The sequence below is a fragment of the Aotus nancymaae genome, unplaced genomic scaffold (assembly GCF_030222135.1).
Source record: "Aotus nancymaae isolate 86718 unplaced genomic scaffold, 86718_ANA_hifiasm-v0.15.2.pri h1tg000015l_0, whole genome shotgun sequence".
In the NCBI taxonomy this organism is placed as follows: Eukaryota; Metazoa; Chordata; class Mammalia; order Primates; family Aotidae; genus Aotus; species Aotus nancymaae.
The window spans coordinates 2,948,592-2,973,920 of NW_026988426.1; the positions used below are offsets into that span (position 1 = coordinate 2,948,592).

A 25,329-nucleotide genomic window follows, 5' to 3' on the forward strand; every position below is an offset into this window, starting at 1 on the left:
AGGTTCAAGCTATTCTCATGCCTCAGCCACCCGAGTAGCTGGGACTACAGACGGTCTTCACCAAGCCCAGCTAATTTTTTATTTTTAGTAGAGATGGAGTTTTGCCATGTTGGCCAGGCTGGTCTCAAATTCATAACCTCAAGTGATGCACCCACCTTGACCTCCCAAAGTGCTAGGATTACAGCTGTGAGCCACCACACCTGGCCAAGGTTTCATTTTATAGAAAAAACTTTTGCAAGATAGTAGAAATCCTTACCACAAATACGTCTCCAATAGCTATCTTAACTGGGCATTAGAAAATCCCCTTCATATGTGAAGATAAATGTTTGTTTGTTTTTGTTTTTTTAGAGATGGGGTTTCACTGTGTTGGCCAGGCTCGTCTTGAACTCCTGACTTTGTGATCCGCCCGCCTCGGCCTCCAAAGTGCTGGGATTACAAGCATGCGCCACCGCGCCCAGCCATGAAGATAAATGTTTACACTTGATTTTAAGAACCACATTTGTGGCCAGGCCTGGTGACTCACTCCTGTATTTCCAGCACTTTGGGAGGCTAAGGTGGGCAGATCACCTGAGGTCAGGAGCTCGAGAACAGCCTGACCAACGTGGCAAAACCCCTTCTCTACTAAAAGTACCAAAAGTAGCCAGGCACGGTGGCTCATACCTGTAATCTCAGCACTTTGGGAGGATGAGGCGGGCAGATCACGAGGTCAAGAGATCAAGACCATCCTGGCCAACATGGTGAAACCCCGTCTCTACTAAAAATATAGAAAAATTAGCTGGGCGTGGTGGCGCACGCCTGTAGTCCCAGCTACTCAGGAGGTTGAGGCAGGAGAATTGCTTGAACCCGGGAGGCGGAGGTTGCAGTGAGCTGAGATCGCACCACTGCACTCCAGCCTGGTACCTGGAGACAGCAAGACTCTGTCTCAAAAAAAAAAAAAAAAGTAGCCAGGTGTTGTGGTGAGCACCTGTAATCCCAGCTACTAGAGATGCTGAGGCAGGAGAATCACCTGAACACAGGAAGTGGAGGTTGCAGTGAGCCAAGATTACGCCACTGTACTCTAGCCTGGGTGACAGAGCGAGACTCCGTCTCAAAAAAAAAGAAAAACCACATCTATTACTTTCAAACACTTTCAAAAAGAGAAAAGTACCACACCTACCTGTTTTTACCATTTAACAAAATTCAGTCTTGCTTGACAATAAGCCTTAAATAGAAGATAAATCAACTATCTGATTATTTTAAACAATCACTAGAAGTGGTTCCCCAACTAGTATACATCAGAATCACTTTAAAGTTTCATTACAGTACAGGATGCAGCCCCATCTCCTCCCTAAATTTCTCTTTTTTAATAGGTCAGGGGACTGAAGGGTCTGAGAATTCTATGATGTTCCCAGGTGATTTTATGCTGCTGTTCTGGAAACTACACTTTGAGAACCGCTGCGTTCATGCAATGCTGCTCAAAGACTGTGAATGTCAGTCATTTGGGAAATCTTGTGGAAATACAGATCTGCTCACTATGTCGGGGGCAGAGCTCCCAGGTCATGCCAATGTAGCACATCTGAGGATGGTACTTTGAGTAGCAAAGCACTAAAGAATCGGAGTGTATCTTGAATTAGGCTTTTATTAAATCTTAGAAAGTTTCTAGAGGAATAGAATGGATGAATCACCTGTGGTTTCCAGCATGTGCTCAGAGACTACATGGCACTCTAAGGACAAGTCAGGAAGGAGAAAGGGAAGGGGGCGGCTCTGGGGCAATACCACATTGCAGGACTGAAAGCCAGAACTGGCCGGGCGCAGTGGTTCACGCCTGTAATCCCAGCACTTTGGGAGGCCGAGGCGGGTGGATCACGAAGTCAAGAGATCGAGACCATCCTGGTCAACATGGTGAAACCCCGTGTCTACTAAAACTACAAAAAATTAGCTGGGCATGGTGGCGTGTGCCTGTAATCCCAGGTACTCAGGAGGCTGAGGCAGGAGAATTGCCTGAACCCAGGAGGCAGAGGTTGCGGTGAGCCGAGATCGCGCCATTGCACTCCAGCCTGGGTAACGAGCGAAACTCCGTCTCAAAAAAAAAAGAAAGAAAGCCAGAACCATGCTGTTGAAAGCTGAAAGCCCTTACATTGGCTAAGGCAATTTCTACTGTCATGGTTACATCTCCAACTCACCATTAGAATTACTGCTGCCTTTTACACTTCAGTATGCAGCTCTTTTTACTATTAGGTACTTTCCTTTTTTTTTTGAGATGGAGTCTCTCGCTGTGTCACCTAGGCTGGAGTGCAATGGCACGATCTCAGCTCACTGCAACCTCTACCTCCCAGGTTCAAGCGATTCTCCTGCCTCAGCCTCCCAAGTAGTTGGGATTACAGGCATGTGCCACTGCGCCCAGCTAATTTTTTGTATTTTTAGTAGAGACGGCGTTTCACCATGTTGGCCAGGATCGTCTCGATCTCCTGACCTCATGTCCGCCCCCCTCGGTCTCCCAAAGTGTTGGTATTACAGGTGTGAGCCACCGCACCCAGACACTTGTAGGTACATTCACAATAAGAGGTTATACATCATAGCTGGAAGAAAGAGCAAAATAAAACCCTTTCACTGACTTAGCAAGATGAGGCTAGAAACTGAAGCTGATAACTCTTAGAGTAGACAGGTAGTAGGGAGTCAACCTGCTTACGTGGACAATGAGTATGAGTGTGCTACTGATACTCAACCTAGTGCTTGATACAGTCAGGGAACTCTGAGAATGGGTTTAAATATTTTGTTTGCACCAATAGGAGTCTAAGCTCAACTATTCACTGAAACAGGATTCACTATTTATTTATTTTGAGTTGGAGTCTCACTGTCACCAGTGGAGTGCAGTGGTGTGATCTCAGCTCACTGCAACCTCTACCTCCTGGGTTCAAGCAATTCTCCTGCCTCAGCCGCCCCAGGAGCTGGGATTACAGGTATGAACCACTACACCCGGCTAATTTTTGTACTTTTAGTAGACATGGGGTTTCACCATGTTACCAGACTAGCCTCGAACTCCTGACCTCAAGTGATCCTCTCACCTCAGCCTCCCAAAGTGCTGGAATTACAGGCCCGAGCCACCCTGCCTGGCCAGGATTCACAATTTAAACAAATTCTATTTTAAGCTTCATATTTTTCTCAGCATTAAAAACAAACAACAAAAAAAATCATGGATAGAAACCATGTCCAGGGCAGCAGCTGCAGCCAGACCCCCAAGCCAGGCCAGCCCCACCTCTCCCAGGTGGTCCGCAGTGGCTGTGTACTCTGCAGGGACAGGGGCAGTCCCCCTGGGGCATGCTCTTGAGCACTACCCAGGGAGGTGCCAGGATAATCTACAATCTGAAATTCCCGAAAACAGTGCTAAACTGACCAGTGACCAAAATACCCTTGAGGGACCAGCCCACCATTTCGGGGGTCACCAGCCCTGCCAGTGATGAGCCCCCGATAGACAACCAAACAGCCCAGAACAGCAGGCAGGTGGTTTAAGAGTCAGTTTGACATGGACATTTAAAGGCCCAGCCATCAGAAGGAGCATTCCCTGTGGGCCCTTCAGGCCTTTCTGGGAAGCAGTCACACCCACCCGGCCTCAGGAAGCTTTCCTACCCTGCGGTTGGTCCCCAGCCCTCTGCTCCTCTTTGTGAACACAAAAAGATCCCTCCTGTGCCTGCTGAGGCCAGAGCTGCTACCCCAAGGGGAGTGAGTCCTGCGAGCATCCTCTGCAGCTGAGTGCCAGGAAGTGGACGAGAACAAACAGCCTCCCTCCCAACTCCAGAACCATCATCTGGCTCTTCCAGCCCCATCCTCCGGGAGCACAACCCACCCCTTCCTTCCCCAAGAGAGGAAATAAAAACCACCTTCACTCCAGGACCAAGAAAAAAACAGCACATACATTTCCAGAATTTTGGAAAAGTTCGCTCTGCAGCAGCTGAATAGCAGATGGTCTCTGTGATGAGTTCCTTCTTGTTAAGTGCTGGATATACTTGGCTTGCACTGGACACCTTTTACTGAGGGATTCCGGCAGCTGACCAGTTCTTAAACCTGTTAGAACTTCTGCTCGCTCCATTTCTGTTCCAAATGGCTGAAAGAGTTCTAGCAGGATCACACCCAAGCTGTACATATCTGACTAGAAAAAGAAAAAAAGGGGCAACTCAGTAGTGAAATCGAGTTAAAAGAACATTTCCATTTCTGTGTTCCACCCTCCCAAACAGGAGAGGGTTTCTCAGAATGAGGATATATAGTCACCCACAAGGAGGAGCAGAGCAGGATGGCTCATCAGTGACAGGGACTTTCACAACCCCAAAAAGGGGCATCCGTGGGCAGGCAGAATGAATGGTCAGGTGGAGGCCAGGAATAATCTCCCCACCCACAACAGTCACAACCATACAACTCTCTTCAGCACCCCCTAATAATCCAGGCCTGACCCAAGCAGAGTGACGTGAGCTCACGCCTGCTAGTGCCAGCTGTGGGGGAGCCAAAGAGGGTTGCAGGTTCTCCTCTGGTCTCACCTCTGCCTCCAGTCGTACTTACCAAGTGTTCTCAGTGACACGTAACTGTATAAAATCTGCACTACTACTCCTAAAAACAGATTTTTTAGGAAGGTCTTCACTAGACAAGATTTTAGGGGCAGTCATTATTTTTTCTGACAGCTCTTTCTCAATCATTAAAAAGCTTGATGAGCCATCAAAAGGAAGAAAATCCATTTGAAAAATGGATTTTAGTCTAGGCACGGTGGCTCACACCTGTAATCCCAGCACTTTGGGAGCCTGAGGTGGGTGGATCACTTGAGGTCAGGAGTTCGAGACCAGCCTGGCCAACATGGTGAAACCTTGTCTCTACTAAAAATACAAAAATTAGCTGGGTGTGGTGGTGCATGCCTGTAATCCCGGCTGCTCGGGAGGCTGAGGCAGGAGAACTGCATAAACCCAGGAGGTGGAGGCTGCAGTGAGCTGAGATCGCGCCACTGCACTCCAGCCTGGGTAACAAAGCAAAACTCCATTTCAAATAAGAAAAGAAAAGAAAAATGGATGTTAGCATTTCTTCAAGGAACAATGGTGATTCAAACTTTACAGCATCTTCATTCTACTTCAAGGGGAGTCAAGGGGCAGGCTTCCCTGTGGCATTTATTTACCAGAGCTTGAAAAAAAATAATTAGAAGGAAAGGCTGAAAATAGGCTTCCATGAATTCTAGCTTCCTGAGGTGAAGAGTGGTGTTTTAAAGGGAAAACTCATTTCAAAAACAAACAATTTAGGCCAAGCACAATGGTTCATGCCTGTAATCCTAGCACTTTGGGAGGTCAAGGGAGGAGAATCACTTGAGGCCAGACGTTTGAGACCAACCTGGACAAAGCAAGACCCCATCTCTACAAATAAACAAAATTTTTTTAATTAACTGGGTGTGGTGGCACAACTCTTGTAGTCCCAGCTACATGGGAGGCTGAGGTGGGAGGATCACTTGAGCCCAGGAGTTGGAGGCTACCATGAGCTATGACGACAACACTGCAATCCAGACTGGGCAACAGAGCAAGACCTTGTCTCAAAAACAACAAATGAACAAACAAAATAATTTGTGACACCTGTGGATTTTGCAATGGTAAAGTAGGCAACGCAGATTCCACTGAAAAGTAAGGCTTCTTCTTAGGGCAGTTTGATCCAGTTAATAATCTACAGTACTCAGTTATCTCCAAAAACATCTCCATGATAGAACTTCTACATTTCATTGTACTGGTTTTTTTTTTTTTCCTCCTTTTTTTGAGATGGAGTTTTGCTCTTGTCATTCCAGGCTCAAGTGGAACGGTATGATCTCGGCTCACTGCAACCTCCGCCTCCTAGATTCAAACGATTCTCGTGCCTCAGTCTCCAAAGTAGCTGGGACTATAGGTGTGCGCCACCATGCCCAGCTAATTTTTGTATTTTTAGTAGAGATGGGCTTTACCATGTTGGCCAGGCTGGTCTTGAACACCTGACCTCAGGTGATCCATCCACCTCGGCCTCCCAAAGTACTGATTACAGGCATGAGCCACGGCGCCTAGTCTTGTACTGTTTGTTATTTACGACTGAAGAGTCAAGTTGAATGAAAGGGCAGAAAGCAACAAATACTACCTTGGCATCATACTCAGATCCTTCCAACTGTTCAGGTGAAGCGTACAGACAAGTACCCACTCTGGACGTATGTGTTGGTGTTCCTATCATTTCAAAAGCCACATATTAAACATTGCAGTTGTAGCACTGTCAACATTAAAGAACATTTACTATGAGCAAGCAGTGCAGCTCCTCGGGGAACAAGGTTGCTTTTTATCTTTATCTTACCTTTGCTATTAAATCTTTATGATTCTCTTTAAATACTAACATGTGCAACCATGTATTTTGCTTATGCAAACAAAACAAAACAAAACAAAATCTTACTCTTCCCGTTCCTACTGGTCCAGTCTGTGTTCTTCTGTAGGATGTCTGTGCAGGCCAGACCAAAGTCTCCTATTTTTACTTGCTGATCAGGGCCATGAAGAAAAATATTTCTTGGCTATCAACAAAAAAAACAAGTCAACTCTTTGGCTTTCTTAAAACAAATAGTAAAAACCTGTAAATGTTAAGTGTTTTGAACTCAGGAGCAAGCAGAGGAATAGTTCCCAAATTCACCTGCATGTTAGAATCATCCAGGAATTTAAAAAATCTCAACATCCAGCAGGGTGCAGTGGCTCATGCCTGTAATCCCAGCACTTTGGGAGGCTGAGGCAGGCAAATCACCTGAGGTCAGGAGTTTGAGACAAGCATGGCCAACATGGTGAAACCCCATCTCTACTAAAAATACAAAATTAGGCGGGTATGGTGGCACATGCCTGTAACCCCAGCTACTACTAGGGAGGCTGAGGCAGGAGAATCACTTGAATCTGGGAGGTGGAGGTTGCAGTGGGCCGAGATCGCACCACTGCACTCCAGCTTGGTGACAGAGCAAGACTCCATCTTAAAAAGAAAAAAAACCTTAGGCAACTTCAGGGAAGATTTTAACCCCATAGTACCGACCAGTGAGGAACTAGAGGAGGGACTTGCGTGCTAGAAGATAAATTACCTGTTGTAACTGCCCTTTTTGTACCTGCCTACCAGACACCTGATCTTGCTAGACTGCTATTAAAGTCTCACTTTCACTGTTCTTTGTGCCTCTAAGTCCATTCTTTGGGTTTGGATGGATGAGCATGTTTCTCACACTATGAAAAAACTTTTTGATATTTTTTAGAAGCTCCCAGATAACTCATATATATTAGCCAGGGTTGGGAACTAATAGATCACACTAAATGGCTTTATTTAAGCAACTAGTGCAGACCCAAAATGTCTCCCAAACTATTCCTATGCCAGTGAAAAACTGAATCTGTAATGGGGAAAGAGAAGATTCTATTATAGTAAAAAACCAAAAAATAACTTAGGTTAAAAGTTTTCTTAAACATAATAATTTTAGCTTTTTATTTTAATGTAGAAATTCCTCTGTTTTAGCTTTGATCACTGTTTGAACTATGCTTGAATTGGAGAGCTATCAGAAATAAAGGTGTAAGATGATAGTTTAGATATGTTTTTACAATTGAGTAGAAAACCCAAAAATTGCTAACATTTGACATTATATATGATCAAGGAACAAAGACTGGACGTTTGGTTACAAAATTTGATGGACTATGTTCACAGATACAATTCTCAATAAATTCTAGAACAGTTCTAGAACTAAACTGAAAGAATCATCATAAAGAGACTGAAACTGACCAATTCCATAACAACATTTTCCCCTAAGTCTTATTAAGGCTTTCCCATGGGGAATGTAACCAGGAAAAGAAGCAGAGACCTGGTGGTTGACAGTCCCAAGTCCCTGGAAGATGGCCCATCCATAGCACTTCACTTGAAACTCTATGAAGCCATCATGGGCGAAGACTGCGCTACCATTGAGGCACTGTTGAGAAATCACCCCATCAACCAGCCCATCACCATTCTGCCCGACTCCACCAGCAACAGATTACTTCTGAGCCAGGTACCCTCTTTTCTGCTCAGTCACTTCTGGGAAAAAGTCAGTCTGCTAAGAAAGGAGCATGATCTAATGCTGGTGAATCCACTAAGCTCACAGCCCTTATGAAGCATGACTCCAGCTCACTCCACACACACAGCAATGCTCCCGAAAGCCTGCTAAGCCTCCCCTATACATGTCACACACAAACCAACAGGAGAACATACCAGATCTTGTGTGGCTAGAAGACCATTCATGTCATCTCTCAAACATACCCACGGTGATAACCTCCATGTGGTCAAATTAGTTTTTCCCTTTTGTGGCCGGGCATGGTGGCTCACATCTGTAATCCCAGCATTTTGGGAGGCCAAGGTGGGTGGATCACCTGAGGTCAGGAGTTCGAAACCAGCCTGGCCAACATGGCGAAACCCCATCTCTACTAAAAATACACAAGTTAGCTGGGCATGGTGACAGAAGCCTATAATCCCAGCTATTTGAGAGGCTGAGGCAGAAGAATCGCTTGAACCCAGGAGGCGGAGGTTGCAATGAGCCAAGATCACACCACTGTACTCCAGCTGGATGACAGAGTGAGACTCCGTCTCAAAAACAAACAAACAAACAAACAAAAATTCGTTTTTCCCTTTTTAATATATATATTTTCATTTTCTAAATTTTTATACAATGATTATTACCTTTACAATTAAAATTTTTTTTCAAAAAGGAAATCACCCTCTCTTGTACCTTACTATCTTATCTTGCAGCACCAGTGTAAAACCACTACTTATATGTGTGTATTTTAAGCACTGGCACAAACAGCTCTGCTAATCATAGACAGAACATATGCTGTGTTACATTTGAAAATCCTTAAGATTCAGGTTTTACAGCTGACAATACAACGCCGCACCTACTTGTCCATCACCCTGTGGGTTACTTTAAGGACTAAATGACTTCATAGCAAGTGCCATTAATATCACACCACAGGCTCTTCAGAAGAATCAACTTTCAAAAACTTCCAAAGCTTTTGAGTATTATTTCTGGTGCCTCAGTAAATGTGCATTTCTGTAAAATACAGATTTTATAACATGGAATTAACTGAGTTTTGACCATTTAAAACAGGCATTAGAAAAGGAAATTTTCAATGCACATACCAGAAAAATAGTGACCCAGTAAGACACTAAGTAAATGTATTGCCTTTGAAATGGCAAGCTAACACAAATATGGCAAGCTGACACTAGTATTATTTTTAACTACAAGGGCCACCCTCCGAAGCATGCAGAGTCCATCATCCCCATCCATCTGGCTGCCGAGCACCACAATGCCCAGAGTTTGCGCTGCCTCTTACAGCATGGCGCTGACCCGGAAGTCAGGTAAGTTAACTCCACTGGCACCGACAATCATTTCTTTCTTTCTTTCCTTTTTCCTTTCCTTCCTTTCTTTCCTTTCCTTCCTTCTTTCTCTCTTTTTTTTTTGAGGCAGGGTCTCACTCTGTCACTGGAGTACAGTGGCACAATCTCAGCTCACTGTAACCTCCACTGCCCGGGTTCAAGAGATTCTCCCACCTCAGCCTCCGAAGTAGCTAGGATTATAGGTGTGCACCACCACACCCGGCTAACTTTTGTATTTCTACTAGAGACAGGGTTTCGCCATGTTGGCCAGGCTGGTCTCGAACTCCTGGCCTCAAGTGATCCACTCACCTCAGCCTCTTGAAGTGCTGGGATTACAGGATTGAGCCACCACACCCGGCCTCACCAGCAATCATTTCTAAGTGAGGATATACGTGATACAGATTTTTTTCAGTTCATACATTTTTTTCCATTTATGTCTGAACTTGTTCGTTCTTCAAGGCGATAGACTACACATTATCATGTTATGAATGAACCAATGTCTTTGTAGATGAGATACTCTGAAAAACTGGGATACGCTGGGCACGGTACCATGCCTGTAATCCTAGCACTTTGGGAGGCCGAGGCGGGCAGATCACAAGGTCAGGAGTTCGAGACCAACCTGACCAACATGGTGAAACCCCAGCTCTACTAAAAATACAAAAAATTAGCCAGGCGTGGTGGTGTGTGCCTATAATCCCAGCTACTCGGGAGGCTGAGGGAGGAGAATCGCTTGAACCTGGGAGTCAGAGGCTGCAATGAGCCAAGACTGTGCCATTGCACTCCAGCCTGGGCAACAGAGTGAGACTCCATCTCAAAAAAAAAAAAAAAAACAACAAAAAATACTGGGAATAATGCAACATCACAAACAGTTTGCCAAATTAATGCACATTCTGAGGATTAAGTGCTCAATGGTGGCAATGTGGGGAATGCATTAAGTCCTTGTCATGGCCCTGAGTAATAAGTTAAATCACCAAAGTTAGGTGTGAAAAATAAAATATAAATAGACAATGGATTTTCTTGTTTATTACACTCCACTAGAAGGTAAGCAGCATGAAAGAGAAGTTCATCTTGTGTACCACTGTATCTCCACCACCTCAACCACAAAATGCCTAACACTTAGTAAGTGCCCAGTAATACTATCTGAATGAATGAAAGAATTAAGTAGTATAAAAATAATAGAACTTTGGCCAGGAGTGGTGGCTCACACCTGTAATCCCAGCACTTTGAGAGGCCGAGGCAGCCAGATCACGAGGTCAAGAGAATGAGACCATCCTGGTCAACAGGGTGAAACCATGTCTCTACTAAAAATACAAAAATTAGCTGGGCGTGGTGGCATGCGCCTGTAGTCCCAGCTACTCAGGAAGCTGAGGCAGGAGAACTGCTTGAACCCGGGAGGCGGAGGTTGCAGGTTGAGGAGCCAAGATCACGCCATTGCACTCCAGCCTGGGCAAGAAGAGCGTAACTCCGTCTCAAAATAATAATAATAATAATAATAGAACTTCTTGCCCCAAATCCTTACCTTGCTCCAGAAGAACCCACCTGACCTGTCTTGCTCTCAGCTTGTCCCTGAGCACCCCACCTAGCTCTGCAAGTCCTCTTGAAGTCCCTTCCACATCTGGACCATCACAGACTCACCCCGTTCTCTTCAGGGGACCCTTTCCTACCCTGCATACCACATGTGCCGTGTGAAGCTTCCACACCTCTCTAGAACTCAGCCTGCTTCCAGTATTTACTGAGCTGTTCCATTGTTTCTTGTCTATCTTCCCTACTAGAGTAGACTGTAAGCCCCACAGAGGCAGGGGCCACATGCTGTTTCACCACATTCCCAGCCTAGGGCCTCACGCTAAACAAATATACATGCACTAAAATCACTTTATAATTTCAGTAGAGCAGTTAGATTTACATAATAAACCTTCCCTTTTCTCTGCCAAAACAAAGGAATTCTCAGGGCCAGGCTCGTTTGCTCACACCTGAATCCCATCACTTTGGGAGGCTGAGGTGGGCGGATCATGTGAGGTCAGCAGTAGAGACCAGCCTGACCAATATGGTGAAAACCTGTCTCTACTAAAAATACAAAAATTAGCTGGGCATAGTGGCAGGCGCCTGTAGTCCCAGCTACTCGGGAGCCTGAGATAGAATTGCTTGAACCTGGTAGGTGGAGGTTGCAGTGAGCAGAGATTGTGCCACTGTACTCCAGCCTGGATGACAGAGCGAGACTCTGTCTCAAAAAAAAAAAAAAAGGAATTCTTGGAAGCACTTCTGAGATGAGGGCCAAGTTGTAAAATGCTCATTCCACCTGGCTTGGAGCAAGGAATCAACTTCAGAATCTACAGGTCTTCAGATTCAACCTTCATCACCTCTTCTGCTCCCTATACACTCATGCATAAAAATGTTGGGTAGGAAAGCAGAAACAGAACCAGTAAGAATGGAGTCAACAGGAGTTCGGGCCTTTATGGCTCACTTCTATGGCAAAAACAGATCCCACTCAAGTCCACACAATGTCATGGGACGCCTACCAACCCAGACCAGCACTGTGCCAGGTGCCGGGATACAGAAATCACTAAGATAAAGCTTTGAAGGGACTGCAGCACAGTTAAAATAGGCTGCTCCAAGAAGCTGGGCCTCCTTCATGTCATTGTCAAAAAGTGAAAAGAATTTTTCAAAAAAAAAAAAAAATTATATATATAAAAAAACAGAAGCTAGCCCCACCATGTAGTGATGCATCCCATCACATCCCCCCAAAAACCCTGGGATAGCCTGAAAACTACCCAGCATCCTAAGGTAATTAAAGGGTATTACTTTAAATACTGGCTTCTTAAAGCATTAACTGTTCACGTAGAGCCATTCCCACCATGAATTCAGTGTAACGTGTAATCAATACCCATTCTAGGGACAACAGGGGCCTCACCACACTCAATTTACTGCTACTGCACTGGCCAGTCACTTCCACCTCGTGGGCAAAACCAGGCAGCAGAATCCAAAGGTTCCTGACAGACATTCAGAATAACGCCATCACGTGTCTCCGCACCTTGTGTGAGCATGGAGCTCAAGTTAACACTCTGGTGGAAATCAGCAACAATCAGTTACCACTCCACCAGGCCATCCCATACGGTTGCAATCCAGTTCTCTCCATTTTGGCCCAAAACGGTGCCGATGTCAATGCTATTAATGAAGTCAGCATGACACCCCTTCACATGGCCGCATACATGCTGAATAAGGAGACGATGGAAACACTCATTGCCTATGGAGCAAACGTCAACTGTGCTCTCTCTTCCACGGGGAACATGGCCCTGAAGCTGGCAGTGCGCACTGCGTCAAGCAAAGCAGGCCGACTACTCGGGGCGGGGGTCAGCTGCATCCGTCTGCTACTCACTCACGGAGCCAAAGTCAACGCCCAGGACTACAAAGGCCAAACAGCAATCCACGAGGCATGCTTTGGAGGCAGAGAGCCAATAATTGATCTTTTGCTTGAATTTGAAGCAAATATTAATATTTTAACAAAAAACGGGGAATCTCCTATTTACATGTACCTTCAGCGCAGTTTCAATATAAGACACACAGCACTTCTGTCCAGGCTTCTTAATCGCACTTATCCTCTGAGAATGACCAATAACCAAGGAATTCTACCTGCAGGAATCATGCTACCAGAATTCCGCTTCTTAAGGGACACCCTAATAAAGCAATCGCAAAAACCTTTATCCCTACAGGATATCTGCAAAAGAAACATCCGGAATATTTATGGTGAGAAATACAAACAACACTTGAAGCAACTTCTCCCAGTGAAGATATGGAATTCTGTCTACTGTTGGTACGACTCAGTGTACCTCTTGAAATAAGACCTCCAATTTCACAGCAGCAGGGAATGTCAGTCACTCAAACTGCATTTTCTGGCTAGACATGTACCAGAAAATGCTTAACCTATCACCCTTTACAACCCAAATGTACACACTACTGGTTCCTAAACATTTTCCAAAAAATAAAGTGATTTGCCTATTAACATTTTTGTTCCTAGATTTTTTTTTCTCTCTAACCTGTGTCAAAGGAGTTCCTAGGTTTTTTTTCATGCCCATGACTTAACTTCTGGCTGGACAGTAAGCAAATTAATTTAAATCTCTTTAGCCAAAGAAACAAATATATTTTCTCTCTTTCTTGATAGGTTTTTGTGGATAAAAATCAAATAGTCATTATATACTTTTTTTAAACAGCAAAAACAAAAATCCCATTTTGTTAAACTTTAACATGAACAATTACAGAAATAGTTTATCTCTAAGACTGAAAAAACAAATGAGCATTCCTGCTAACGCTAAGTACCTTTAGCACCACTGATTATATGAGTACTCAGAGCACACTTAGTACCTGAAAAAAAGTACTCAACAGAGGATTTTCAAATGTCCAAAAATTACTGCTTTAAATTCAACTTACAGCCAAGTGCAGTGGCTCACACCTGTAACCCCAGCACTTTGGGAGGTTGGGATGGGAGGATCACTTGAGACCAGGAACTCAAGACCAGCCTGGGCAACATAGACAAACTCCATCTTTACAAAAAAAAATTAAAAATTAGCTGGGCATGGTAGCACACGCCTGTAGTCTCAGCTACTAGGGAGGCTGAGGTAGGAGGATCGCTTGAGCTTGGGAGTTGGAGGCTGTAGTGAGCTGTGATCGTGCCACTGCACTCCGGCATGGGTGACAGAGTGAGACCCTATCTCAAACAAACAAACAAAAAATTCAACCTAATGTTTTTATACTCTGAAGCTACGGAACAATGATTTATCTAACAGGAATTATAATCTCCTAAGTAAATGAGGTAGGACATGTCATCTTAATTCAGTGAACCAACATCAAGTATTCCCTGTTACAAAGCTACCACTGCTTATTTATTTTTATTTTTCTATTTTTTGAGATGGAGTCTCACTTTTGTTGACCAGGCTGGAGTGCAGTCTTGTGATCTCGGCTCATTGCAGCCTACACCACCTGGGTTCAAGCGATTCTCCTGCCTCAGCCTCCTGAGTAGCTGGGATTACAGGCATGTGCTACCACGCCTGGCTATTTTTGTATTTTTAGTAGAGACAGGGTTTCTCCATGTGGGTCAGGCTAGTCTTGATCTCCCAACCTCAGGTGATCCACCAACGTCGGCCTCCCAAAGTCCTGGGATTTCAGGCCTGAACCACCTCGCATGGTCAGCTACCACTGCTTTCTACGATTTCATCATCCCCACTTACCTTCAGATCTCTGTGCACAATTCCCATGTTATGTATGTAAAACACACCTTCTACCAATTCTTGAAAAATTTTTGTTGCAACATTGGCCATAATGTAAGGACCTTGAAGTAAAAAAAAAAAAAAAAGTTTTATTTCTCTTATTTTTTTACTCATTACATTAGCATCTAAATATTAATGTCGTTCTAAATACATTAACATCAGACACTTAAGAACATTCAGATTTTCAACAAAGTCAATGTTGCTGAATGGTCTAAAACCTAGAAATAAGCAAGAAGGCCTCCTCAGCTAGCAAAGAAACCATCACAAACCAGCACTCAACAGTTGATGGACTTTGTCAACCAGAAAGAAAGTACCTCTAACTTCACTCAAAGCCCTCCCTTGTATTATAATAACTTTTTAAATAATTCTCAGGTATCAGGCAACTAGATTCAATAGTTTAAGTCCCCTTCAACCCCTGACATTTTGGGATTTAATACTAATAAATCTGGTATCCTACCCCACAGCAGATTAAAGACATGGTTACAAATAATGGAGTAAGAAAAAAGATAAAATATGTTAGCTCCAGGAGCAAGATTCAATCATCTGGAAAGCCTCACTTTCCAAAAATGATACAGCATATTGCCCCAAAAAATGTAAATAAATTAATTCATCTCTTAAATTGATGACATAAAAAATATATATATATATATGATGACATAAGTGAATTTAGAGGATGCAGAGGTTTTATAGGACTAACACAAAAATTGATAAAGAAAAAAGTCTGGAGGCCAGGCGCGGTGGCTCACGCCTGTAATTCCAGCACTTTGGGAGGCAAAGGCGGGCGGATCACCTGAGGTCAGGAGTTCGAGAGCAGCCTGCCCAACATGGAGAAATCCTGTCTCTACTAAAAATACAAAAACTTAGCTGAGTGTGGTGGTGCATGCCTGTAATCCCAGCTACTCAGGAGGCTGAGGCAGGAGAATCACATGAATCCTGGAGGCAGAGGTTGTGGTGAGCCGAGTTCACGCCATTGCACTCCAGCCTAGGCAACAAGAGTGACACTCCGTTTCAAAAAAAAAAAAGAAAGAAAAAGGAAAAAGTCTGGCCAGATGCAGAGGCTCATGCCTATAATCTCAGGTCTTTGGGAAGCGAGGATAGGAGGATTGCTTGAGATCAGGAGTTGGAGACCAGCCTGGGCAGGATAATGAAACCTCGTTTCTACAATTTTTTTTTTTTTTAAATCAGCCAGACATGGTGGCATACACCTGTAGTCCCAGCTACTCAGGAGGCTGAGGTTGGAGGATCACTTGAGCCAGAGAGGCCAAGGATACACTAAGCAGTGAGCATACCACTGCACTCCTGCCTGAGTGACAAAAAGAGTGAGGCTGTCTCAAAAAAATAAAATAAAGTGAATAAAAAATACAAATGAAAATAAAGCATTGGAGGCAACTCCTATATGAGATGGGGAGGAGGTGACTTGGTCTATTTCCCGGCCCAGCATGTGCAGACCCAGATGGTACTCACAGGCAGACTCGTCCACACACTCCCGGCCCCGCTTGTTTCTCTCGGTTATCCAATCCCACAGCGAGAGCTCGCACAGCTGCATCTGGATGTGCAGCATCAGGTGGTACTGTGCCTAGGAGAGGACGTAGTGCTGGCTCCCATCTTTGCACAATTCACTCACATTATTCATTTAACCAACAAATATTTATCTGCCTATTCTGGGCCAAGAGAATGGGCCTCTAGGGAAGTCATTTAACCACTATGAACTTCCCTTTGCAAGACGGAACTGCTGAGGACACAGGCCCACCCAAGAAGCCCAGAGTCTAATGAAAGCAACAGATAAGCAGAGCAATAATTAAAACGGGGTTGTAAGCAGGGCGAGGTGGCTCACACCTGTAATCCCAGCACTTTGGGAGGCTGAGGCAGGAGGATCACAAAGTCAAGAGTTCAAGACCAGCCTGACTAACATGATGAAACCCCGTCTCTACTAAAAATACAAAAATTAGCCAGGTGTGATGGCGTGTGCCTGTAATCTCAGCTACTTAGGAGGCTGAGGCAGGAGAATCACTTGAACGGGAGGCGAAGGTTGCAGTGAGCCAAGACTGCACCACTGCACTCCAGCCTGGGTGACAGAACAATGCTCCGTCTCAAAAAAATAAAAAAGAAGAAAAAAGCGGGTATTGTAATACCAGCAGAAGTGGGGGTCGGGCTGAAGTCAAGCAGAGGTCCAGTGGCAGAAACTCTCAACTTTAACCCTTAGAAACTGGTCCTGAGACTGGTCTGCTCACTATATAAATAGTTTTTTTTTTATTTTTGAGACCGAGTCTCACTCTGTCACCAGGGTGGAGTGAGTGGCGAGATCTCGTGGAGTGCAGTGGCGAGATCTCGGCTCACTGCAACCTCCAACTTCCTGGTTCAAGCGATTCTCCTGCCTCAGCCTCCTGAGTAGCTGGGATTATAGGCACACGCCACCACACCAGGTACTTTTTGTATTTTTAGTAAAGTCTGGGTTTTACCACGTTGGCCAAGATAGTCTCGATCTCCTGACCTTGTGATCTGCCCACCTTGGCTTTCCAAAGTGCTGGAATTACAGGTGTGAGCCACGCCCAGCCCTACATAAACAGTTTTTAAAGCTAAGCGAAAGCATCAAAGAATGTCTGTATGGTATTCTACTACTCTGTATACTTTACTACCAAGTATATATACTTTGTCTGGCTTCACGTCGTAATTAACTAATAACTTACTCAATAAAAAGTTAAGCAAGCATTAAGCTTACTGTAGCACACTGTATATACCATCTGATTTAGGCATTTAGGAAAATTTTCTAAATAAAATGCAGAGAAATGAAACTATTCTGATTAGAAGTCCCCCAAACTGAAGTCCTCCAGATTCAAGTGAAAGTGTTCAAAGTTTTGTGTTTCATAAAAAAACAGGTTCGGTCGGGTGCAGTGGCTCATCTCCGTAATCCCAGCACTTTGGGAGGCCAAGGAGGGTGCATCACCTCAGGTTGGGAGTTCAAGACCAGCCTGGCCAACATGGTAAAACCTCATCTCTACTAAAAATACAAAAAAATTAGCCAGGTGTAGTGGTGGGCTCATTGCAACCTGTAATCCCAGCTACTTGGGAGGCTGAGGCAGGAGAATCACTTGAACCCAGGAGGCAGAGGTTGCAGTGAGCCAAGATCATGCCACTGCACTCCAGCCTAGGTGACAAGGGTGAGACTTTGTCTCAAAAAAAAAAACAATGAAAAAAAGCACAGGCTCAGAATCACATATTCCTTGACAAAAATTAATTCTGCACTGTGTCTATGTAGATGATATATACAGTTTTATAATCCTAACAAGACAGATTATGTGTAGACCCTGTTAATTTTCATGTTTTTTTTTTTTTTTTTTTTTTGAGACGGAGTCTCACTCTTGTTGCCTAGGCTAAAGTGCAGTGGCATGATCTTGGCCCACTACAACCTCCACCTGCCGGGTTCAAGTAATTATCCTGCCTCAGCCTCCTGAGTAGCTGTGTGGAGGCGCACACCACCACTCCCAGCTAAGTTTTGTATTTTTAGTAGATGGGGTTTCACCATGTTGCCCAGGCTGGTCTTGAACTCCTGACCTCAGGTGATCCACCCTCCTCAGCCTCCCAAAGTGCTGAGATTACAGGCGTGAGCTACTACACTTGGCCTAATGTTCATGATTTTTTGTTGTTGTTGTTGTTTTGAGACGGAGTCTCACTCTGTTGCCAGGCTGGAGTATAGTGGCACAATCTCAGCTCACTGCAACCTCCACCTCCTGGGTTCAAGCGATTCTCCTGCCTCAGCCTCCTGAGTAGCTGGGACTACAGGTGTGTGCCACCATGCCCGGCTAATTTTTGTATTTTTTTTTTTTTTAGTAGAAACAGGGTTTCACCATGTTGCCCAGGATGGTCTCGATCTCTTGACCTTGTGATCCACCCACCTCGGCCTCCCAAAGTGCTGGAATTACAGGCGTGAGCCACCGCACCCAGCATATGTTCTTAATATTACTACTTAAAATACTGGTGAAAGCATGGTGGTGGTGTGACCAGGGAAGGGAAGGGAAGTCTAACCCTCAAGAAGAGCATCCTGAATACTAAACTAAAATAAATTTTAAAATGAAAAAGAATATCCGGAATACTGACCTGGTAATCCTACTGGGACTCATCTAAAGTCATGCTGCAAAATCTTTTTGCATAAATTTATCTTTACAGCACTATGCTATCATACAACAGAATAAGAGTGTGAGTGAGGCCTCCAACTCTGGGGTACACACCCGAGATAATCTAGAGCTGCAAATGGCCAGGTGGGGGAGGCAGGAAAAGGATGAGTAAGAGTTACCTAAGTGGAGGAGGCAGAACCGAATACAAAGGCCACATGGCAAGGAGAACATGGCTAATACAAGAGACTGGATGCAGGGCAGAAGAGCAGGAGCCAAGAGAGGGAAGGCGGAAGGCCACACACCTGCACAGTCCCCAATACAATTACTGCTGACAAACATCAAATGAGAAGGGTCTAGAAAAGTAATCTACCTCTGTCTGACCCAAAACATTGACATTTTCTTCAGAAGATTCCTCAGTAGATGTGAAACTCTCCTCCAGGTGGGAATTACGCCTGAGTGGCAGCTGCTTTTCCACAATCAAACTGGTAGACAAAGCAGCCAAGCCATTTTCCTGGAGCTCCGGGGTCAACTCAAATTCACCATTGTCTCTTATGACTAAATTGTTGGTATAGTTCACCAGCTTGTTATTCTGGTTTTCAGTGTCAGACTCTCCAAAGGATTTTTCTTTTTCTGGGGCGGGCTCAGCAAAGATAATGGATGAGCTGCTACTTTCATCATTTTTAACTCCATCTTGGTCTCTGAAAAAAAAAATAGTAAAGACAAAAGTCAATGGGCCAAGGGCAGTGACTCATGCCTGTAATCTCAGCACTTCGGGAGGCCAAGGCAGGTAGATCACTTAAGGTCAGGAGTTTGAAACCAGCCTAGCCAACATGGTGAAACCCCATCTCAACTAAAAATACAAAAATCAGCCAGGCGTGGTGGCATACATCTATATTCCCAGCTACTGGGGAAGTTGAGGCAGGAGAATGACTTCAACCCAAGAGGTGGAGACTGCAGTGACCTGAGATCGTGCCACTGTACTCCAGCCTGGGCGAAAGAGCGAGACCTTGTCTCAATAAAAAAAATAAAAAATAGGCCGGGTGCGGTGGCTCACGCCTGTAATCCCAGAACTTTGGGAAGCCAGGTTAGGCAGATCACTAGAGTTCAGGAGTTCCAGACCAGCCTGGCCAACATGGCAAAACCCCTATCTCTACTAAAAATACAAAAAATTAGCCAGGCATGGTGGTACAGGCCTGTAATCCCAGCTACTCGGGACGCTAAGGCAGGAGAATCACTTGAACCCGGGAGGCAGAGGTTGCAGTGAGCTGAGATAGTGCCACTGCACTCCAATCTGGGCGACAGAGCAAGATTCCATCTCAAAAAATAAAATGAAGTAATTAAAAATAAAATTAAAATTTAGAAAATTAAAAAGTCAATGTAAAAAAAGATCCAGAGTAACTCAACTGTTCCTTCAAGCCTACATTAATCTTATTGATTAACTTTTGATAAATATGGCATGAAATTTGTCTAACAGCAACATTTATTTAAAATACTGACAGGACAGGAGCTCAAGACAAGACTGGGCAACTGAGTGAGACCCCCATCGCTACTAAAAATTTTAAAAATTAGCCAGGCACGGTGGTGCAGACTGAGATCTCAGCTATTCAGGAGGCTGAAGCGGGAGGATCCCTTAGAAAGGTATTTGAAGCTGCAGTCAACTACAATCATGCTACTTCACTCCAGCCTGGGAGAAAATACTGACAGGAAATATCTGAGAGGAAGAAATAACAACATTTTGTAATGAAAATAAGTAAAGTCTAAAATATTCCTCCTGAGCTCCTTGTAGCAAAAGGCAAAGACCAGCCCAATGCAGGCCAGGCACAGTGGCTCACGCCTATAATCCCAGCACTTTGGGAGGCTGAGGTGGGTGGATCACAAGGTCAGGAGATCAAGACCATCCTGGCTAACAAAGTGAAACCCCGTCTCTACTAAAATTACAAAAATTAGCCGGGCATGGTGACGGGTCCCTATAGTCCCAGCTACTTGAGAGGCTGAGGCAGGAGAATTGCTTGAACCCGGGAGGTGGAGGTTACAGTAAGCCAAGATCACGCCACTATACTCCAGCCTGGGCGACAGACAACTACAGCTCAAATAAAAAAAAAAAGACAGCCCAATGCAGGTGACAAGAGGTAATGTCCTAACATGTAAAGGGACACACCAGTTTACATACCTGTCCTCTTCCTGGTCAGAGAGCACTTCCAGAGATGGCAACTCAATGGCAGCTCTGTCTGCTGAACAAAAACAAACAACAAAAATCTTCAAACAGCCCAGTTTTTCAATTTGTAGTCAAAGGCAGAGTTAAAATATACAAATAGTATCAAATGAGACTACAAGTCTAAAAATGTTATGACCTTCTTGCAAAATACAAAAAGTTTATTCAAATGGCACATGTTAGGCAAGCTAAAAACAAAGCCATGCAACTATACTAGGGGTTGGCAAACATTACAGAGAACTTGATAGTAAATATTTCGGGTTTTAGGGCCCTCTGGGACCCTGCTGTTAACTGATCAATTCTGTAATGATATAAAAGCAGTCATGGGCCCAGTGGTTCACACCTGTAATCCCAACTCTTTGGGAGGCCAAGGCTCAAGGATCACTTGAGCTCAGATATTTGAGAATAGCCTGGATAATACAGTGAGACTCCTCATCTCTATTTTTGAAAGAAAATTAAATTTAAATTTAAAAAGCAGCCATAGACAATAAATAAATGAATATGCCTGTGTTCTAATAAACTTAATTTATTGACATTAAAATTTTAGGCCAGGCACAGAGGTTCATGCCTGTAGTTCCAGCACTTTGGGAGACCAAGGCAGGTGGATCACTTGAGGTCAGGAGTTTGAGACCAGCCTGGGCAACATGGTGAAACCCTGTCTCTACTAAAAATACAAAAATTAGCCAGGTGTGGTGGCAGGCACCTATAATCCCAGCTACTTGGGAGGCTGAGGCAGGAGAATCACTTAAGCCCAGGAGGCGGAGGTTGCAGTGAGCCAAGATTGTACCACTACACTCCAGCCTGGGAGACAGAACAAGACTCTGCCTCAAAAAAAAAAAAAAATTAATTTCACATAATTTTCATAAAATCTTTTTATTTTAACTATATAAAAAATGTAAAAACCATTCTCAGCTTGTGGTATGTACAAAAACAAGGGCAGGCCAGATTTGGTCCACAGGCTGAAGTCTGCAAATGCTTCAACTCCATATCATTAAAAACAGCTTACCTCGTGGCTGAATCACATGAACATGTTCTATCCATGCAGTGTGATAGCCAACGATATTAGGGTGCTGAAGACCTGCCAGCACCTTCACTTCCCGTAGGACCTAAAAAAGACATGGAATTAGATCTGCCTTTTGCTGATAACTTGTTAAATGTTTATGAAGTCAAATACTTCTTTTTCCAGAGCAAAATACAGACTCACAATGGTGTGAAGACATCACAATTTTGACATACTTTGAATTTTGATCTTTTCCCCAGCTTGCAAAATGCAGTACATGAGATACGTGGTATTTTATTATAAAATAGACTTGTGCTAGATGCTTCTGTCCAACTATTGAGTAATGTGAGTGTTCAGAGCACATTTAAGGTAGGAAGGCTAAGCTACAATGTTTGGTCAGCTATATATATTAAAATGCATTTCCAACTTACAATATTTTCAATTTAGGAGGGTTTATCAGGACATAATCCCAATATAAGACAAGGATATCTGAAATTTGAAAACTCCTCTGGACTGGGCACGGTGTCTCACACCTATAATCCCAGCACTTTTGGAGGCCGAGGCAGGTGGAATTTGAGATCACCCAAGGCAACACGGTGAAAGTCTGCCTCTACTAAAAATCCAAAAAGTAACTGGGTGTAGTGGCATGAGCCTCTAGTGCCAGCTACTTGGGAGGCTGAGACAGGAGAATGGCTTGAGCCCCAGACACAAAGGTTGCAGTGAGCCAAGATTCAGCCACTGCACTCCAGCTCGGGCTACAGAGTGAGACTCCATCTGAAAAAAAAAACAAAACAAAAAAAACTCCTCTGTTCAAGAGGTGTTTTTAAACATAGTTTAAACATTTAAACTATGCTAAAATAATGGAAATTTTTTTTTTTTGAGACAGACTATTGGCTCCGTTGCCCAAGCTGGAGTACAGTGGTGCAATCTTGGCTCACTGAAACCTCTGTCGGCTGGGTTCGATTCTCATGCCTCAGCCTCTCGAGTAGCCGGGATTACAAGTATGCACCACCACACCCGGCTAATTTTTGTGTTTTCAGTAGAGACAGGGTTTCACCATGTGGGCCAGGCTGGTCTCGCACTGCTGGCCTCAAGATATCTGCCTGTCTCAGCCTCCCAAAGTGCTGGGATTACAGGCGTAAGCCACTGTGCCTGGTCAAAATAATGGAAATATTTTTGAGAGACAAATGGCAATTGTTATAGCAACTAAATAACATATTTATATAGCACTGTATACTTTTTATAGCCCCCTTATCACCATTCTCTCTTCTGATTCCTACCCCAGTCCTGCACGGTAAGTAAAATCACTACTGTCACTACTATTTCAGGGCAGGTGACAGAAGTGGCTCAGAGGACTGGGCAACTTGTCCAGAACCACACAGCATGTCATGGAGAAGACGAACTGGAATTGGGCTTATGATTTTTCATAACTAGCTATATTATATATCAATTACTTATTTTAAAAAATTAATTTCCCCAAAAATTACCCTGAAATGTGGTCTGAAGTGCCTATAAAAAATTACATCAAATAACAATATAAGCCAGGTACAGAGGCTCATGCTAGTAATTCTAGTAATTTGAGAAGCCAAGACTGGAGGGTTGATTGGGCCCAGAAATTCAAGACAAGCCTGGGCAACACAGTGAGACCCTGTCTATAAAAAGGTTAAAAACTGGCTGGGCACAGTGGTTCACGCCTATAACCCTAGCACTTTGGGAGGCCAAAGCAGGGGGATCACCTAAGTTCAAGAGTTCGAGACCAGGCTGACCAACATGGAGAAACCCCATCTTTACTAAAAATACAAAATTAGCCAGGCATAGTGGCATATGTCTGTAATCCCAGCTACTCAGGAGGCTGAGGCAGGAGAATCCTTGAACCTGGGAGGCGGAGGTTGTGGTGAGCCAAGACTGCGTCACTGCACTCCAGCCTGGGCAACAAGAGTGAAACTCCATCTCAAAAAAAAGGTTTAAAAATTAGTGGGATGTGATGGCACACACCTGTAGTCCCAGCTACTTGAGAGGCTGAGGTGGGAGGATTGCTTGAACCCAGGAGGTTGAGGTAGCAGTGAGCCATGATCACACCACTGCACTCCAGCCTGGGCAACAGGGTAAAACTCTGTCTCAAAAAAAAAAAAAAATGTAGGGGCAGGCCTGCAATCCCAGCACTTTGGGAAGCCAAGGCTGGAAGATCACTTGAGACAGTGAGTTCCAGCCTGGGTGAGAGAGCAAGACATTTAAAAATTATAATAATAATTTAACAGTCACAGTGGCTCATTCCTGTAATCCTACCACTTTGGGAGGCCGAGGCAGGTGGATCACCTGAGGTTAGGAGTTTGAGACCAGCCTGGCCAACTTGGCAAAACCCCATCTCTACTAAAAATATAAAAATTAGCCAGGCACGGTAGCGCGTGCCTGCAGTCCCAGCTACTCCGGAGGCTAAGGTGGGAGGATTGCTTGAGCCCAGGAGTTCTAGGCTGTAGTGTGCTATGCTATTCGGGTGTCTGCACTAAGTTTGGCATCAATATGGTGACCTCCTGGGAGCAGAGGACCACCAGGTTGCCTAAGGAGGAGTGAACCAGCCCAGGTCAGAAATGGAGCAGGTCAAAACTCCCGTGCTGATTAGCATTGGGATGGCCTGTGAACAGCCACTGCACCCCAGCCTGGGCAACATAGCAATACCCTGTCTCTTAAAAAAAAAAAAAAATTAGCCAGGCATGGTGGCAGGCACCTATAATCCCAGCTACTTGGGAGACAAGAGAATTGCCTGAACCTGGGGGGTGGTGGTTGCAGTGAGCTGAGATCACATGACTTCACTCCAGCCTGGGTGAAAGAGCGAAACTCCATCTCAATAATGATAATAATAATAATAATTTAGTTTTGGTACTTTACTGTAACCCTATCCCTAGTAAACTGGAAATCCACACCACCTACTTTTGCCAAATATACACATATACACATATTGCTCTTACAAAAATAACTAAATACACAATTATTCAAAATAAGTAATTTCTAAAAATCATACCTTCATGCAATCTGTTTTAGTTGCACCCTTAATCAGGATTTTTTTAATTGCATAATACTGACCATCTAATTTATTCCTGACCTGAAAAGTAGAAGAAAAGACAAAGTATATTGTGTCATTAAATTTTAACTGAAAAAAGAAGTTATTTTAATCTGAGCTTAGACAATCCAAACTAGCCAAAGAGTTAAAATATAGCTAGAGACATGTCTCCTTACTATGTTCAGGAAAGTCAGCCAGACTAAGAGCTTTTCAGATATCGTTAGGAGTCTAGCTCCTATGAAGCCCCAGGTTGGGCATGTTAGCAAAAGGTCTATGTAAGCTCAAAACACAGTAGCACAACTTTTTTTACTAACAGACTTTTA

At 44.1% G+C, this 25,329-nt stretch overlaps 2 protein-coding genes across 3 annotated transcripts in view; one reads left to right on the forward strand and one right to left on the reverse strand.

The window, feature by feature from the left end:
* The window catches only part of EIF2AK1 (eukaryotic translation initiation factor 2 alpha kinase 1), a 39,520-nt gene that overhangs the window by 1,103 nt on the left and 13,088 nt on the right, over nucleotides 1–25,329 (reverse strand). The window contains exons 6-14 of one of the 2 annotated variants that reach the window (XM_064376447.1): nucleotides 24,968–25,048; nucleotides 21,955–22,054; nucleotides 20,907–20,964; nucleotides 19,107–19,434; nucleotides 16,089–16,200; nucleotides 14,586–14,686; nucleotides 6,406–6,520; nucleotides 6,103–6,185; nucleotides 3,893–4,126 (exon numbers count right to left, since the gene is read on the reverse strand). In XM_064376447.1, the coding sequence (XP_064232517.1) occupies nucleotides 3,893–4,126; nucleotides 6,103–6,185; nucleotides 6,406–6,520; nucleotides 14,586–14,686; nucleotides 16,089–16,200; nucleotides 19,107–19,434; nucleotides 20,907–20,964; nucleotides 21,955–22,054; nucleotides 24,968–25,048 (1,212 nt within the window). Of the gene's footprint in view, nucleotides 1–3,892; nucleotides 4,127–6,102; nucleotides 6,186–6,405; nucleotides 6,521–14,585; nucleotides 14,687–16,088; nucleotides 16,201–19,106; nucleotides 19,435–20,906; nucleotides 20,968–21,954; nucleotides 22,055–24,967; nucleotides 25,049–25,329 lie in introns of both variants that reach the window. The other variant, XM_064376446.1, reaches the window with a different exon arrangement.
* Nucleotides 7,793–13,363, forward strand: ANKRD61 (ankyrin repeat domain 61). The gene is made up of 3 exons (XM_064376450.1): nucleotides 7,793–8,008; nucleotides 9,251–9,348; nucleotides 12,257–13,363. The coding sequence occupies exons 1-3, from the start codon at nucleotides 7,793–7,795 to the stop codon at nucleotides 13,200–13,202; spliced, it is 1,260 nt and encodes a 419-aa protein (XP_064232520.1). The 3' UTR covers nucleotides 13,203–13,363.